We start from the raw sequence: 18,483 nt of genomic DNA on the forward strand, positions 1-18,483 counted from the left end.
TTTATACTGGCTTTAGAAGTTAATTGAAGCGAATGGTTCATCTAAATTGGCAGTTGAAACAAGACCATAAACAAAATCGTTTTCTTTCATAAAATTACTAAGGCCACTCATTTCAAATGGTGGTAGATTAGCTAATATCCATTAAAAGAAAAAACTCGACATTGATCGAAAAGGATGTATTGAAGCGTTCAAAACTCATTCCAAAGTCAAAACATCAAACAAGTGCTATGTCCTCAAAATAGTATTAATAAATTGAAGCAAAAAAAGATAACACAAACTTAACGATAGCGGCGAAGTGACAGGGTGTTGTTCCTCTTCCAGGTTGCCCTGCGGGATGGACGAGCCTTGTGGTACAGATGTCCTCTGCCACGTAAACCCCTGTTGCTTTTCCCTGCAGAGGTAAGCCCACGCAGCTCCCTGTGCTTATGCACTGGATTGCAGAGCCAATTGATTCTGGGATCATTTCTAATAGCACCATGGGCAACATCTACCAGAATGATCTCGAAGTACTTGTAAGTCGAGTCCTGAAACAAATAACAGTAATATTTTACCAACAACAGCACATGATTCACAATCAAATTTCAATCTCAACAAGTGAGTAACAAACCTCATTCACCCAGTAAGAGTTGAGGACCCTAAGTCCACCCAGCTTCCGTCCAGCTCGCTCCTCAGCAACAGACCTCTTGCTACGCTGGAATTTTAATTGAGTAACACCCTGGTTTGTTGGCTTACCATAAACAATACCTTTGGGCACTGGTCTCTTTCTGCCACCTCTACGCACACGAACACGGTACACAACGTAACCCTGTCGTGTCATAACCACAATCATCACTGGACTGAAACAAACAGCTTTACAACAACATATACACGCATACCAGGTGCGATTATTTTATTGAAATAAGTAATTTGAAACAATACAGTGGTTGAAATAAAATGGTATACTACTACTTAAGTAATTAATAAAATAAAATTATAAATAAATAGTTACCTGCTTAGCCTTATAGCCCAAGCGACGAGCTTTGTCAGGGCGGGTTGGCCTGGTCAAACGAACAATGGAGGGCTGCTGCCTGTACTCCCAGCACCTCACCCGCTGCAAAAAGCGCATAACATCTGACTGCTTCTTGCGCCATAGCTCTGAAACATACTTGTAGGCACCTGTGCCAATCACACCCAAAAAAAACTCTATCAATACCACTTCCAACAAATACACCACGTAATTTTATTAATATAACCAAGAGATATATATCAACTTGTCGACCTCAATAGCCACACACTACAACTTCCACATTGTGACAAATGCCCACAAATTAAGAGGATAGGATACATATGATTAATAATTAGATTCGAAATTGACAAAGAGTCCTTAAACCTAATTTAATGAAAAACCTCAAACCTGTCCAACATTTAACTTTAATAGATTTACACCACCAAAATCAGAGTGCATCATAAACAACTATTTCGCTAAAACAATTAACTCCCGTTCCAAAAGGCCAACTCAATTTAAAAACCCTTGGATTTGACTATCAACTATAAAAAAATATGCAGAGCAAAAGTAAACAAGGCTATCAGATCCTACACTCCAACTTTGACAGCCCAGATAACACTTACTGCCATTAAACAATATGAGACGTGAAACTAAAAAAAAAAAGTAAAGAACAATTTACGAAGAAAACAAAATAGACACGATTTCAGACCATAAAAAATTGTTCACTGCAGGATTAAAACCTTAATTGCCAGATAGGACTAGCAAAATCAAAATAAACATTAACACTGAGACACAAGAAGAAGCGACCGAGATGGTTCAACTTGGCGATACAACGGTGTTTCTCTTATTTAAGCTTTTGCACTAAAACCCTAAACCCTCTTCAGGAAGCTCTACCGAAACAATGGAGGGAAGGTTGGGCAATTGTTGTTATGGAACCAAATAATCATTCGCATTCATGCATCAGATCCAACATAACGTGATTGACAAACGATAACAAAACATAATCCAAATGGAAAGGTAGACAGAGAGAACATACCCATCGCGCAGTCACCACAGTGGAAGGATTCTACCTCACCCACACCAACTGAAAACTAGGGTTTCAAAACGAGTTCAAATACTTATAGAGCCTTCAGTTTCAAAAGTGGGCTTCTATTTATTTTTTAGTTTTTGGGCCAGGCCTGCGGTGCTGATTAAACTTCATGAGACTTTGGTTCAAACTTCTTTTTTGTCGACAAACAAAAAGTGCAGTTTTATCCCTTGGAAAATGACCTTTTTTTTAATTACCCATTATTTCTTTACATAATTAAATTTAGATGTTGATTTAAACTAATATAATAATATTATAGACTTCCAAAAGTTCTGTGACTAAACAAAAGGCTTATTATATTTTATATGAAATAATATTTGTTTTAAATGGTAAAAAAGTACTTTAAGTGAAACAATGGTCTTGAGTTTTTATGGTTATCAATAATTTAAATAGTATAAATTATTATTTATAATATTACCAGAAAACATCATGAAACTATAAAATTATTTAAATATTTTTCTTATATATAGAGAGAGAGGCATATGACATGCTTTGATATGTTCAAAAATCCTTTGAAGTTTTCAAAATCTCTTTTAACATTAATGTGTTGAGGTTAAGTATGCATACATATTATTAAAAGTTCATGCTTGTGATGTATTGTTCGTTTTAGTACTCTCTTACTCCTTTACAATTTTAATATGTAAAATTTTAATATAAAAAAGAATTAGCAAGGAATTGAAGAATTCGAGTGTTCATAATCTTGAGAATGATAATGTTTATACTCTATTCTTAAATTTAACTTCTAAACAACATAGAATTCCACGATAATATTCCACATGATAATGGTTATAAACTTAAGAATGATAATGTTTTTACTCTATGGGTTTGAAAGAGAAGCCTTAGAGTGAATGAAATTGAAAATGAGTATTGATATGTGACAGAAGCTTTTGGATGAATGTTTGTTGGTGCAGCATCTTGTATCACGTCACTGCCAGAGAACATAACAGAAAGAAGGGCTTCTGTAAAGAAAAAGTAAAAGTTAATTTCATGTTTGCACTCCACAGAATGTACCAAGTTTATTATTTTCACATCTGAAATTGTTTTACCAATTTATATTATTATTTTACTTTTTAACTTTTCTATTTTTCTATAAATATAAAAATTAAATTTTTAATAATCAAAATATACCCTTAAAAATAGGTTGTCCATAGTGTATGTAAGAATATAATAGAATAATGGTGATTTTATAAAAATAGTTTTTTTTTTAAATATTCCTTTATATAACTTAACCAATGTGAAAAAATGGCTTTAAAACAGTGATAATTTTTATAAAAATAAAATTTTTCTTATTATTATTTTTATATAAGTTAATATTTTATTATTAAGATATTATAGTATTCTATTATTAGATAAATTATCTAAAGTTATTTTCTAAATCTTCACAATGCAAGTGATATTAAAAAACATCATCTTTAAATAGTGAAACATATTGCACAAAAAGTCTTAATTAAGAATAAAACCAAATCATCTACCTTATTTCATTAAAAAAAACTACTTATTTAGCATCCAACTATTAGTTAATATAAATATACCCAAAACAGGGGAGCTTTTGTTGTTTCTCTTTCCCATTTTTTTTAATAGAAAAATTATTAAATATTATAAGATTTAATGTCTCAATAGGTCTCTATTTTCGTCTATAATTTTAAATAGGTCATTTTTTTTCGTCTTAATTAGGTCTTTATTTTTATTAATTTGATGCAAATAAATCATTTTCTGTCAATTTCATAAAACGGCGTTAACGAGTGTGTGACGTGGCCTGTGTGAATGCGATTTTTTAAAATTTAGAATTAAAGAATTAAGTAAATATATTATAATTTTTGTTGAAATTAATTAAAGAAAGGGAAAAGATGAAAAATGATATTGTTGTTTTTGCTGAAACATGCATCATCTCTACAAGTGGGAAATTAAAATCAAATTGGGGGAATTTTCTAGTTTAGGGCTCGTGTCGTCTCACAAGGTGAAGACGTTGTTCGAGTGGATGCGCAATGGAGAATCAAATGCAGAATTCACATTCAACTTGTTCTTTGACTTGCAATGGCTGACGGAATGGAGACCCCAATGTCGTTTTTCGTGGTGTGTCACCCTTTTGTCTGTATGGAGAGAAAACAGTGATCAGAACAGCTCGAACGACTAAGAACAGAGGAAAACAATTTTGGGGTGTCCTAAGTATAAGGTAACCGAACGTGGATGTAGTTTGGATTAATCACTCGCATGAACAGTAAAATCTACAAACACAGTTTAAAATAATCAAATAATTTAAAATAAATTTATGAGAAAGTTGACGAGGCAGTCATACAAATCTAAGAGTTATATAGATCTAAAAGTGAATGAAAAAAATAATTGTTAGATTTGTGTAACTATAAATATTCTAATAAAGATTAAACTTTGATCATGATGATTCAAACTAAGTATATACTATTTTATTAGTGAATTAGTTTTTTTATTATGTATGGTTAATATTTATGATGGGATGCAATGAAATTCATTCAAACTAAGCAAAATAGAAAAATTATTATTTAAAATTATTACAAATTAAATGGTAAATTATTTATTTTTTGAATTATGAGAATTACTGTAAAAAGTTGTAAAACAATTATGGGTAAACAAAGCAATCCTCCACCCCAAAGACTGTATGTACATTGCAACTTTTCTTCACATGCTATTATGGATTTGCAAAGCAAAATGTCAAAACGTGGAAAAGAAATAATGATCTCTTTGATATTTCTTTCATACCTAGTACTTATATTATTATTTATTGAAGAAACCAGAACAAGACAATATATATTTGCTCAATACTTTTGGTGATTTAAATTTTCATGATAGTATAATCAACACATCCACATATTTAGTTGAAATAACTTAACAAACAATTAAATTAATTATCCAAACAATATAAATATTATTAAACAACATTTATGTATTTAAAAATATCAAATTATCAACATATATAATAAAAAAAATATGAAAAATGATAAAAAAAATAATAAAAAATTATTATTGAGTCAGCTCAACTCAATCTGACTCAAGAATTTAATTTACAAACTCAACTCAATCTAACTTCAACAATTTAATTTACAAATTAAAGAACTGTGTTTAAAGATTCACATTTTAAAAAATTAAATATTTTTACAACTCAACTCTACTTAACTCACCGTGACCTTGTAAATTATTGAAACTCATTTTTATGTCCTATCTTGTATGGTTTCTAATTTGAACAACATTTTTAGTTTTTTATTTAGTATTAGTTTCAGTTTAATGAAAATATAGTTTCCCTTGAGACAGGAGATAAATTAATTTCAATCATTATAGGAGAAGAATGAGAGAGCATGGTGGTCAACACAACAATAACGTTTGAAATCCTGAAATCTATAGCCTTTTAAAAAGAAAGACGAAAGAGTCAAAAAGTTGATGAAATTTGGTGAGGTAACTTTTCATATAAATACATTATGTCATGTCTATATTTCCTTCTACATCTTATCAACTTTTGCTTTAATGCCTATGTACTCATGTTTGACATCATTTCAGGCCATACCACTTGTAAAACAAAATGAACAACATATATTTCAGTTATTTTAGGTATAAAAAAAATCATGTTCATCCAATCACTATTTTCAAACATTCCTGTCCTCTTATCACTGTATTATCTAATCAGCTTAGCATGATTTATGTCACTGAATTTCATAGAATGTTATATACTTGCCGTCGCTAGAGAGACAGCATAAAAATCTTAATAAAAAATCTAAATTTCCAAAAATCAACTTGAAATAGATTTTGGTTGTATTTGATAATATTAACTTATTTGTTAAACTTATATAAGTCAATAGGGTATTTTTTATTAACTTATTTGTTAAACTTATATAACATTAACTTATTAACTTATTTCTAAACAGAGTATTTTTTATTATTATTATTATCTTTAACATTTTAATATATTTTTTATTATTTATTTGTTATCTTTGTATTTATTATTACCAATTAATTAATTACACTATTATTAATATTTTATGTGTTTCTTTAATAAGAAATTTTCACAATTTCATTCTTACACATAAACCTCATTTTTAAACATAATTAAAATTTAAATAAAGAAATTCAATGTATTGAAATCTTATTAAATAAATAGCTAATTAGTATCTTAACATACTTTTAGTTCATTTTTTGAAAAATACCTTTACTTAGTATAGCTTCATTTCACTATAATATCATCTTATAGTAATATAGAAAATTAAACATTGAAAATTTGAATAACGTTTTTATCTTTTTGAAAAAAATTATTAAACCGAATGATCATATTTCCTTGGTAAGTTTTTTTTCTTTTTCGCAGCCACTAATTAAAAAGAAATTCTGATAAAGTAATATCGTTAACTTAAAGTGAAAAAAATTCTTATATTACTATATATGATATCGTGTGACATTTAAATTATTACATATGATTTTCAGAATTTCCCAACTAATTGCTAAGTATTATGAAATAAAAAGCATTACTACTCAAGAATCACTTTCTAATCGTAGATTTTTTTTTTATCAATGATGAATTTAAATATAAAAATAAGCGAAGGATACAATACAATATATTACATATTTATGTAATATATAAATTAAGTCATTCTAAACAAATTTTGAAAATCTTACTTTTATATCAAATTAATGATGAACTTTTCATTTTTGCAATCCGTAAATAAATAAATTAACGACAGTTCCTCATAATTTTTTAATAGATAATAATTAACGAAATTGTTCATAAATTTATTATAAACACGGGAATAGGCATTTAACAAACTTATCAAGTACTCTTTAACACCTTGTTGTTATAGTTAATTTAATTATATATATATATGATGTAAGTTCCACTAAATACAATGATGTGAGTTCAAATTATTTAATGGAACTCACATAGATTTCTTGACTCCACTTATGACCACAGAAGAAGTAATATCGAACAAAAAACACACAGATTAACCAAGACACGTGAAGTTAAGAACTCCTGAACCAATCGAACGAATAGAGTCCTTCAATGGAGAAATTGAAGAATTCGTTGAAATCAAAGTTAACTTCTGAGTATCCATTTCCATCATCAGTGGCTACTTTATGCTCTACTGTTACTTTTTCCTCGGTATTCTGAGTCGAATTTGTCGGTTGCGCCATTGAAGTTTCTGGTTTCACCTTTTTGTGATGATTAACTTTTTTGCACAAACAAGTATTCCAGTAGTTCTTTATTTCATTGTCTGTTCGCCCTGGAAGTCTCTTAGCTATCAATGCCCACCTTCACAAACAATAATATATCCATAAATATGTTCATAGTCAACAACATAAAATATTAAATATCCTAGGTTTTTAATACGACAAAAACCTGTTTCCTAGCAGTTTGTGAAGCCTAATAATCAAATCTTCTTCTTCAACTGATATGTTGCCCCTCTTGATATTGGGTCTCAGATAGTTTAACCATCTCAACCTGCAGCTTTTTCCACATCTGTTTAGTCCTGTTAACATATGGAAGGAAAGACATGCATGTCAAGAAGGATTAATGCATGCAAGTCAAAGTAATTTTTTCCAAAGATACATGATTAACCTGATTTAACTGCAATAGTTTTCCACCTCTTTGCACCGTGAATTTCAATGCATTGAGCTAGTCTCTGATCTTCCTCCGCGGTCCATGCTCCTCTGCTGTTAGTTTTCTTGGGGGATGCCATGCATATATGAGAGGGATAAACCCTTGAACTGTGAAAAGCGTTTGGTTATGACATTATTTATGGGAGAGTCTGGCCATTGATTGATTGAAGTTGTAGGCTTGAACGTTCAATGGGTTCATCATTGTTCGTCACTCATTCGGGGTTCAAAATGAGATACCAATGCTTTAAGTACGAGGCGCCACTACTGTTGTCGGTTCAAGAATGAAAAGTACAATAATGTCTTTTGATTCTCCACTTGATACTGTATTTTTCTCAAACAACCAATGATATTTTCGGGTTTCTTTTTCTCTCTTTCTTCTGTTTGTGGACTGAAGGGGAAGACAATCCTTTGCATGACAACATTTTAGGGTTATATATTCAAACATAGATAATGGTTATTATTACTTCATCTAAATTAGTGTATTTAATGAAAGATAAACTTTCTGAAGAAGCTAATTGTCAAAAAGGTATAAGTTGGAGGAAAAATAAGAGGTATGACACATGTTTTATTTCGGATCATTCGTAGTTTGATCTCCTCTTCTGTTTGTATCCTATGTTGTCAAAAAAGTTGAATGTTTTCTAAGATTGGTCTCATATAACAATAATTAGTGGCTTTGTCCATATCGAGGGAGTGGGAATCCAGCAACATGCATGATAGCAGCTTTAAACAAACGTTTGAACAGTAAGAACACAAGTTTCTATGTTGAAAAAGGAATTTGTACTTCGCAGGTTCTATTGGCTTCCAATGCACTGTTCTGGTCTCATTTCAATTCTTCTTCCCACCCCACCTCATCATCTCTTTAAGACATTTCAAAAGTAAAACAACTAATGATGAAGTAAATATATATATATATATATATATATATATATATATATATATATATATATATATATGAAATGAGTTCGTTTTACTTTAATATGTATTGCATGAAAAGTGGGATGAGGATATTCTTATTAAAGAAAGTAACTACTTAACGAATAAATACATTAATATTTTAATTATATTTTTTCTTTTAACTTAAAATAGTAACATATATCAAATTATTAAAATGAGATGTGAAAGTGGTTTTTTAAGAGGGTATCAAGCTATCATTTTTCTTAAAAATAGTTCACTTTTGCTCTCCTTTCTTTCTGTGTTCTTTTTATCTTTGCCCTTTTTCTTCTTCCTTTTTCTGACATGGTCACCCAACAACAGTTGACCTTACTATATGCACCCAGATGGTGAAAACTAAAGTGGTGGATTAAGAAAGATACCTCTTGTGTTTTCCTATTAATTATGGCTTATTAGATAATACGAAGTATAAGTGCTACAAATTACACCGTTTTCCAGCAAGAAAACTACATACATCTTGCTGTTAATACAATAATTACATTATCTATTGTATATTATTGGGTTAAAGTAGATTGCTGGTTTTCGGAAAGGGAGGAGGATTTGGAGGGAAAAAGTAAAATGGTTATTTCTTGGAGAGGTTTTACATTAATTACATTTGGTAATCAGAAAGTATTTTCTATCTTGGACTAAGTTTAAATAGATGTAGAAAATATATTTTCATAAATTAAATATATAGTTGTTTTAATGTAATGTAAGACTAGTCTAATGAATACATAAATTCGTGAATTACTGTATTTTTCTTGCAACGTAGTGGAAAATGGTGTAATTTCTAGCACTTATCCTTCGTATTGTCTAATAAACCAGAATTAATAAGAAAACACAAGAATATAGTGGAAAATAGTAAGGTCAACGGTTGTTGGGTCATTGACCATATTAGAAAAAAGAAGAAAAAAGGCGAAGATAAAAAAAGAAAACACAGAAGGGAGAGCAAAAGTGATCTACTTTTAAGAAAAATGATAGCTTGATACCCTCTAAAAAATCCACTTTCACATAATTTTAATAATATAATAATATAATAATATACATTACTATTTATGTTGAGAAAAAATATAACTAAAATATGAATGTATTTATTTGTTAAATGGTTACTTTTTTTAACAAGAGTATGACCATCCTACTTTTCATACCAAGCATATTTGAACAACACGAACTTATTTCGTATATATATACCTGTTGATAAAAAGAAAAACTTTAAAAGTAAAGGTTAACATAGCAGTGACTAGCTAATTAAAAAAATCAATATTTGATTACAAAACATTCGTTGTATTACTGAGACTCGTATGAAACTTAACTAAAAAATTGAATTGAAAAGGACAAATGATATCATTAATCTCTTCTAAACATTTTTTTAACCACTCTTATTTTATCACCAAAAAGGATTGAACAATTATAGTGTCGTGTTTAGGTCTCTTCTATAAATATAAATAATATTATACAAGCTAGGTATCAGAAATAATTATTTGTTTTCCACATTATGGCACTTTGGTATGAAAATTCAGAATAAGCATGTGAAGAAAAGTTGAAATGACACGAGAGTCTTTGGGATGGAGGATTGATTTGTTTACTCATAATTTTCTTACAACTTTCTTTTTATGTAGTTAGAGAGTTAGTAAAAATATTGTTAGTGTGAACTCTGGTAATACAAAGTTGTTTTCGATAGTAGTTCATCATGAATTTAAATTCAAAATCACTTTTTCTTTTTGTGTGTAACCCATAAGACCGACAAGACTCTCCGAGCAAAAGGCCTTTTGGCACAGGAACATTTAAGTTTTTGTATGTTGGCTAACTACCAGTAAGCGGCTACAAACCATTTGTAAGGTCTTTCTAAATGTTCCTTGAATTCATGGTTATATTTCAACCATTAATCTAATGTGTGTATCCAGTATGATAGTGTAAGAGGATTGTGCTTCTGCAACCTGCAGCCCAGTGATTCAGAAATGACACCAATTGAGAATATAGACAAAATGAAATCGATAATATAATGTTTGATAAATGAATCTAAAGCAACTAATAGTGGAGAACTTCCTAAATTGATATAACAGTCTCAAGATTCTGGCCATGCTAGTCCCAGCTATTTTTACTCCTCCTAAATGCTTTCTTATCTGAAAGCACTTTCTTGCTTTTAAGGCGTTTCTGTTCGCCTATAACAGCCCTTCAAAATTGCAAATTTGATTAACCGCTCAGTTACATGTTGTTCACCACCAAATGATTCTAGTGTAATAGAAGACACAAGCAAAATTGTACCCAAAATAAGAAATTGTATTTAACGAAAGAATAGAAAACATAGAAAGCGAAGTGCTATTACATCTTGGCAATTTTCTTTTTTTGCTCTTCTGAGGGAGGTGGCGGGACATATGATGCTGCATCAATGATTTCCTATTTTTTGCCAGTAAATACTCAGAAAAGCACCGTTGCTAAGTAAAAGCCAGCTTTCAGGAACAAGAAAAGATACGAATAGAATCAATTTCTGTTGTTTAAAAGGATGACCCTAACCAGGAGGGATTCAGCATAATAATATTTTTAAAGGGAGACACTGGCATTCATGTTCTCTCAAAATATTTTGCATACACTGCAATAAAACTAAGAAACTTCTCTTCCCATTACGTATTCCTCACTAGTCCTTATACTGGATTCAAACAATTATACCATGCACTAATGGTATACATGGTTCGTAGTACAATTTGGAACGTGGGACAAGACTTTTCTAGATATGTGGAACAGAGGGGTAAACCGATTTGGAAGTGCAAGACACTAAATTTTACTATACTAATACATACTAAAATTAACAACATATGAAGCAAGAAAGTTTTTGTGTTTGCACTAGGTACATTATTTGGACACTGACTTCAACTGATGCTGTGCACTTTGTTTGCACAATGCATCAGTCAGATTTTGTTTTAAAAGTGTCAACCGGTTATTATCTATGTCCTAGTGGCCAACTCCTCCGGATACAGATTCCAGAGCCTTCCCAAACACAGAAGCAGCGACACATCACATATACAGAAGCAGAGTAAAGTCGCTGTCCTATGTTCCACAAGGTCTCAATACAGGGACGCTAATGGGTATTTTGGGTAACAAGTGACCAATTGGAATGAAAGTTCCAAAATGTGGAAATGAAAATCAACAAACTCAACAATGAAGGAAAAGACAGCCAATAAGTAATAGGGAAGCAAAAAACAAAGAATTATAGTACAAAAATACACTTTGACAATAACACTTGATGCTTTGCTAAAACATTCTTTGAACATTTCAATAAAAAAAATTATATCTAAACTTTGCTATGTTACCTGAAGCTTTGCCAAAGCATCCTCAAAGTTACCCGAGAGAAAAACAAAAATGGTAGAATAAGGCAACCAATCTTGCAACATACAACGTAAAGAAACAGCAAATAGTATAAAAGGGAAGAAACAAACTTGAGTTCTAGTTTTGGTTGATGAAATCACAAGATCCCCGTCCTTGTTAATACGGTTCTTCTCCTGCCCAGAACCAAACAAAACTAAATATTATTCAAAAAGACGAGACAGATGATCATTCAACCCAAGAGTAGAACAACGATATTTAAGGCCAAAAAAGGTGACCAGACAACATACACAGTATGCAATTTGTGCACTACTAGATGTGCGCATCAAATTTTAATACACAACATCTAAGGCTTGGGTAAACAGATGACGAAAAAAATTTTGCAGCAGAAAATACCGTTTGCAAAATCTTGTCCCTAACCCTGTCACTCAACCAATGTGCATTTTTAACATTGAAGCGCATGTCCACCTTGGTGTGCACTGTCCAAACAATAATCAGCGTAATAAGGAACCTATGGTGATTTTAGGAGGAGGGGTTTGGTCGGCGGAGAGAGCGTAGTGTTCGGCTTGTTGAAGAAGTTGGTTGACCTGCGACAGCCGAGCCGAAACTCTGTTGGCACCATCAGAGTCTGAGGAAGCGCATCGAATTGCAGGTGGCAACAAGCGTCGTAGTTGAAGTGAGAAGTAAGAAAGAGGAGAAACCCTGCAAAGACGAAGCGAAGTAAAGGGAAGTGTCGAAGAAGAGAGTTGCAACATCTCCTTCACTACCAATACCATTCTAGTAGTGCCTGCAGCCATAGCTCAAACCTGTCCAATATTTAACTTCTGGTTGGTGTACGCGAGATCAGAAATAGATTTACACTACCAAAATCAGACATGCAGCACAAAAAACCATCTTGCTAAAACAATTAACTACCCCTCCAAAAGGCCAACTCAATTTAAAATCCCTGGGATCTGACTATCAGCTATAAAAAATATACAGGGTAGAGAGTAAACAAGGTTATCAGATCCTACACTCCAACTTTGTCAGCACAAATAACACTTGCAGCCATTAAACAACACAAGAGACGTGAAACTAAAAAAAAAAAGGGGGCACGGTTTCAGACAAGAAAAAATTGCGCATTGCGGGATTAAAACCTTGATTGCTGCAAATAGCAGTAGCAAAAACAAAGAATCATTAACACTGGGACACAGCAATAAGCAACCAAGATGGTTGGACTTGGCAAATAGACAACCATCTTTCTCTTATTTAAGCTTTTGCACTAAAACCCTAAACCCTCTTGAGGAAGCTCTACCAAAACAATGGAGGGAAGGTTAATTAACCGTTGTTACTGAACCAAATAATCATCGCATTCATGCATTAGATCTAACATATCATAATTGACAAACGAAAACAAATCTCAAACCAAATGGCAAGGTGGACAGAGAACATACCCATGTAGCAGTCACCACAGTGGAAGGGTTCAACCTCACCCATGCCAACTGAAACCCAGGGTTTTAGAATAAGTTCAAATACTTTATAGGGCTACCACTGCAAGTACAAGCCTTCAGTTTCACAATTGGGATTCTACTTTGTTACATTTTTGGGCCAGTCCTTGAGGTGTTGATTAAACTTCATTGAGACTTTGGTTCAAACCTCTTTTTTGTCGACAAACAAAAAGTTTAGTTTTACATTCCTTGGAAAATGACAGTTTTTCTATATTACCCACTATTTTATTTCATTATATTACTTCTTAATTTTTATTTTTTTTTAAATCTGATAAATTCCCACCTTTCTAAAACAAAATCCAATAATAATGAACTTCCTAAAATTCTCAAAGGAAATATCATAGTCCCTAATAAATCCCTACCTTTCAAACTCGAGAATGACAGACAATTTATGTTAAGCATTTATGGTATTATGGCATGAACCAATGATTAAAGGCAACAAAATACTACTCATAAAACTATACAATGATTCCTAAACTTACTAATTTTTTCTGGCAATAGTTAATCGGTACTGCAGAGAAAATAAGGAAGATGAAACATTAACATCATTTGTTAACTTAGTTCAGTTAGCATAAAACGCAAGACCCACTATTATTACCCCCATTATTGAGGAAACCCGTATTGCTTTATTGCTATATGCAACAAAACATTTTCATATAATTAAATATATAAAACTATCTATGAATCAACTCTAAATGGATGTAAAATTCTGTTAATACTGTTGTATCATTTTGTAGGCCCTAGTAGAAATTGCACCCTTGTTTGTACATTGAAAAAGGTTAAAAGAGTAGCCCTCACTGTCTCCTCTGGATTTTCTAAATGATAAAACTGCATATTCTCCAAATTGCTTAACAAATAATCATCGCGCATAATAGACAATGTCTTTTCTTGTCTCTCTTATTCGTTTGTTCTTTTCTTCCTTTCTATATGAATTAGGAAAATGAAAACAAAAAGTTGAACATCAAGTGTTGTCATATGATACGGGTGCATAAGCTAGTAGGTAGGCATGATTTCTAGCAGGGCAGCCAGTTCAATAAACCAATAGTCATTACAGTCCTACGTTTGGGCTTTCATAAAGGTAAATAAATGTACAGCAGAGTAACAGAAAGTGACAAGAATCATGGTAAACAGACCCGAGACAATCCTAAGCTAAACAGAGACAAGACAAAAAACTGAAAAAGCAGAATGGAAGCAAAATCAAAGTAGAGCAAACTAATAGAAAGGGAGCAGATTCAAGGTAGAGCAGAATCAAACAATTTTACCCAAATGTTGTATCCTTTTAGAAATCCGATACCTATTAAATGATCATGGACCTCATTTCTTCTTGCTCAATAAAGATTTCTGCACTTGGAACAAGGGCATAAAATCTCATTCCCCGGAGCTCTTCCTCTAGAATATGCAAAATCTAAAAATAACTCAATACCACTAACATACTCTTTACTAAAGGTTGGAAGTTTAGTCCGCTCTTTGTCCATAATATTTAGTCTAAAAGATGATAATTTATTGTAAGTGACTCAATAATTAACAGGTTTAAACAATAATAAGAATAACATCTTCCATAATTGGCTATTGTGAGTTAATCACAAACCTAATATTGTAGTATCCCCAATAAGTTTTGTATTTGTTGAAGCACAATAACAACTTCAGAAATCGGAAACCAGTTTTGATAACTGACAAAATACACTCCAACCCTTTTGCTCTAGCTCTTTGGTCCTACAGCCAATTTAAAAAAAAAAAGTTTAGTTTAATAATTTGACAGTTTCCCTGCTTTTAAAATCAGAACAATAATACAGCAGTGAAAAATCAAGGCAGAAAGCCACTCCAATCAAGGAACAAAGCATTGATTACATTAAATGGCCACAACATTTATTTTTCAAGTGATAAATAACTGATTTAGGGGGAGCAGGAGTTCATATGAATTAAGAAATAGGAACCTCCAGTTTGATGGGAATCAAATCAACTAGATTCAGCAGCCACGTCATATTTAGCTCTATTTTCCAAATATCTACTTAGGATGCATCTCGGTAAATATACTAATTAATCAACCAATGCATGGGCTCTTACGAACGAGAACTTATTCATAAGATTAAATATGAAACTTATTTGAGTAAGCTAAAAGAATACAAATATCTTATCTGATAGGCTTTTCCATGAATTAATTAAAAAGGAACGCGAGGACACAGTTTAAGGACTTAAGAGGACAAAGTTTTTAATTGAGATGTGTAAAGATGTCCACGCCCGTAATTTTTTAATGCGTTCATATATGACTTTTAATAAAAACTTTGTGCTTTTGATTTTTTTAATGTGCCCCGGGCACTGCTTAGCTAGAAACTTAAAAAAAAAAATTATCACTATTATGAATTCTATTTAGATTAAAATTTGTGACAAAATAGTTAAGTCCTACGAACAAATCCTAGAGAGGATCCTACTAGGTACAATTTTCAACTGTTTGTTTGGTGAACAAAACAAAACCATCACTAATTGCTTTATATAAATCATTAGTCTCCAAATTAGTATTCAAGAACATCTCGACATCCCATATCATATACATTCGCTTGCCAACTAAATCAAATAATAAAAACACAATGATTTAGTAAAAAATTTACTCCACCTCTAACTTTTGGAAAATCACCGAGAATGCTCCTGCACAGAAAACAACCCAGAACTAAATAGATAGCAGAGGTGCTGCCACTTGAGCTTAACCTTAGCATTTAAAAACATATCAACAATAATAAAAGCAAGTTAGAGAAAAACCTAATAACGGGCTATCCTTGTCTTGTAATGAACCTAACACCAACAATGTCCCAGGAATTTGCTGAAAAACCTGTAGGATAAGATACAAAATGTAACGAAATGAAACAAATTAACCTAACCAAAGGCAAAATCCTAAATTACATACTAACCTTCACCACACAACTTCCACATAGCAACACGTACCAAAGCTAAGACCAACGATCGAACTTGCAGGGCCACGTACGACGATAGAACTTGCAGGGCAACGACGGTGACAATGTGGAAGCGAATACGAAACCACACAACGCAGGATGTATTGTTAAACAGGGGTATACTACGAGGGAGGAAAGGGATTTTTCAGTCTAAGAGGGAAGGGGAAGGGAAGAATGAATAGTAAAATAACACATTTATATTTATTTTACACACGAATAAAATAGTTATAAAAAATAAAATTTTATTTAAAAAAATAATAAGAAAAGAAATATCAAATGTAAAAATTTTGTGTATATAAAAAGTATTATTTATCTTATATAAATGTGTCTTAACGTATCAAAAAAATTTATAGCTGTTATCTTTTTTAATCTTTAAACAACGATTATAAAATTATTACGTTTAATAGGTTTAGGTAATACTTTTATATCCTCAACCTATTTCAGTGAAAAATGGTGTAGACAAGTTTATCAGTGCGATTAGTTTTTCTTCAATTTTCTATTAACATATTTCTGTTTTAAATTATATGACTAATAACAATTAAATGTTATTAACAAAATTGATAAGTTTTTATTTAAAAATTAATATTTAATTAGGTTAAATAAACAAGATAGCAAATTTTAAATTAATATTTAATATAAGTTTATAATTACCTAAATTATTTACTTTTACAAATTGTTATTACTTATTTATTTTTGTTTAAAAATAAAATTTAATATTTAATTAGATTAAATTGATCGATAATAAAATTTATATAAATTTTAATATAAATTATAATTATTCAATTTTATTTTATTTTGCAATTTGCTATTGCTTAAATAGTTAAATTCTTGCTTAGAAAAACTTAACATTTCGCGTCCGTATTTCCATTTCCTAAATTTAATTAAGAGATTAATAAAATTTTAAATTTCAAAACCATAGATTTGATTCTTTCCAAACTCCACAATGCTTGAATCTCACACGTAATTTATGTATGCATTACCAAAAGAATGAAATATGAACCAATATTGAAGGAATTGACCGTTAGGAGAATAAAAAACTCGAGACTTAAATTTTATAATAAAAAAATGTAATTGTGACTCAAAAAATAAAAGATATATGTGGTAAATTCTAATTTATAAGTGAAGGAAAACTATTTTTTCTTTTTATACCTTTATTTATTTTTATTTATCACGAAAGACTTCAAATAAAATGAAACATCCAAAAAATATAAATAAAATGTAACATCCAAAAAATATAGTATAAAACCATATACGAGAATAGTCACATATTAGTAATATTACAGATCAGTTCTATACATAACGAGATACTATTATGGTCGAACAGTCTTACATAGTAGCAGAGAATTAAAACCGCACACGGGCTATAACTAGACCGAACGGTTTACAAATAAACTTATACCGAATGATCTTACAAAAGATGAAGCCAACAACTGACCGAACGTTCCTAAGGTTCGGCCTTCAATTCCACCTCTTCCAATGCTTCTTCCAGCAACTCCTCCTCTTCTGCTCACATCCACACGGATGATCATTGCAACAGGACAACAATCCAGACCAAATGATAAACAGGATAAGCTTATGTAATTTAATTAATTCAATAACAACATACAATGTTCATGATTAAATCAACAACACCCAAATCATAATTCATGCGTAATGGCATACAAAGACCGACCACTTGACTCTGACTGTCCGGATTGTATGAATCCTATGTAGCTATGACATTTGTGCACCCGGGTGATGTAGTAACTGAGATACCCTCAACAGCTGTCACCTAGGGTTAATCCGTTTCGTCCAAGTTAACCTTATGGACTAGGGTCTCCTGCCATTCCCACACATGACTTACTCCTCTCTAAGTGAGAATGAGTAATCACGGAATATCAGGATAAACGCCCGCTAAGCTTTGCCCACATTCATACTTTACCAATCAATAACCACTTTCTAAGATATTCCTCCCTGAAATACTCTTTCATAACCAAACTATTTCATTCGCATCACATTTCAAATTCTCTTATACTTCATCATCAATATATTCAACTGAAATAAGATCACACTTTTTCCTCATAGCACAAGTCCGAATCGAATAACACTTATTAGAAACTAACATGACCGAGCGCTATT

General features: G+C 31.3%; 2 protein-coding genes and 1 pseudogene across 3 annotated transcripts; all 3 read right to left on the reverse strand.

Annotated features, from left to right (window-relative positions):
* Positions 1–161: 161 nt before the first annotated feature.
* On the reverse strand, positions 162–2,154 carry LOC124839748 (large ribosomal subunit protein eL15z-like). Its single transcript, XM_047315659.2, has 4 exons — positions 2,022–2,154; positions 989–1,155; positions 608–805; positions 162–524 (listed from the first exon to the last, which is right to left on the reverse strand). Exons 1-4 carry the CDS (start codon positions 2,023–2,025, stop codon positions 279–281), a joined length of 615 nt encoding a protein of 204 aa, XP_047171615.1. The 5' UTR covers positions 2,026–2,154; the 3' UTR covers positions 162–278.
* Positions 2,155–6,966: 4,812 nt separating this feature from the next.
* LOC124839739 (transcription factor MYB114-like) lies at positions 6,967–8,516 on the reverse strand. The gene is made up of 3 exons (XM_047315645.2): positions 7,642–8,516; positions 7,423–7,552; positions 6,967–7,335 (listed from the first exon to the last, which is right to left on the reverse strand). The coding sequence occupies exons 1-3, from the start codon at positions 7,760–7,762 to the stop codon at positions 7,047–7,049; spliced, it is 540 nt and encodes a 179-aa protein (XP_047171601.1). The 5' UTR covers positions 7,763–8,516; the 3' UTR covers positions 6,967–7,046.
* Positions 8,517–10,587: 2,071 nt separating this feature from the next.
* Positions 10,588–16,536, reverse strand: LOC124839740 (uncharacterized; annotated as a pseudogene). Its single transcript, XR_015782595.1, has 8 exons — positions 16,324–16,536; positions 16,175–16,244; positions 16,032–16,063; positions 15,009–15,133; positions 12,330–12,739; positions 11,921–12,109; positions 10,939–11,009; positions 10,588–10,785 (listed from the first exon to the last, which is right to left on the reverse strand). The product of XR_015782595.1 is annotated as an uncharacterized LOC124839740 (transcript).
* Positions 16,537–18,483: the final 1,947 nt, after the last annotated feature.

This window comes from Vigna umbellata, chromosome 10, assembly GCF_029865625.1.
Source record: "Vigna umbellata cultivar VRB3 chromosome 10, Vumbellata_1.0, whole genome shotgun sequence".
Taxonomy (NCBI): domain Eukaryota; kingdom Viridiplantae; phylum Streptophyta; class Magnoliopsida; order Fabales; family Fabaceae; genus Vigna; species Vigna umbellata.

What these genes read in the sequence shown, in the direction of transcription:
- LOC124839748 (XM_047315659.2), bottom strand. An exon ending in TGGGCTATAAGGCTAAGCAG is followed by an intron (nt 806 to 988) that starts GTAACTATTTAT and finishes ATGACACGACAG; the next exon opens with GGTTACGTTGTGTACCGTGT. An exon ending in ACTCTTACTGGGTGAATGAG is followed by an intron (nt 525 to 607) that starts GTTTGTTACTCA and finishes TATTTGTTTCAG; the next exon opens with GACTCGACTTACAAGTACTT.
- LOC124839739 (XM_047315645.2), bottom strand. Translation starts at nt 7,762, where the DNA reads ATGGCATCCCCCAAGAAAACTAACAGCAGAGGAGCATGGACCGCGGAG. An exon ending in AACTATTGCAGTTAAATCAG is followed by an intron (nt 7,553 to 7,641) that starts GTTAATCATGTA and finishes ATATGTTAACAG; the next exon opens with GACTAAACAGATGTGGAAAA. An exon ending in CACAAACTGCTAGGAAACAG is followed by an intron (nt 7,336 to 7,422) that starts GTTTTTGTCGTA and finishes TTGTTTGTGAAG; the next exon opens with GTGGGCATTGATAGCTAAGA.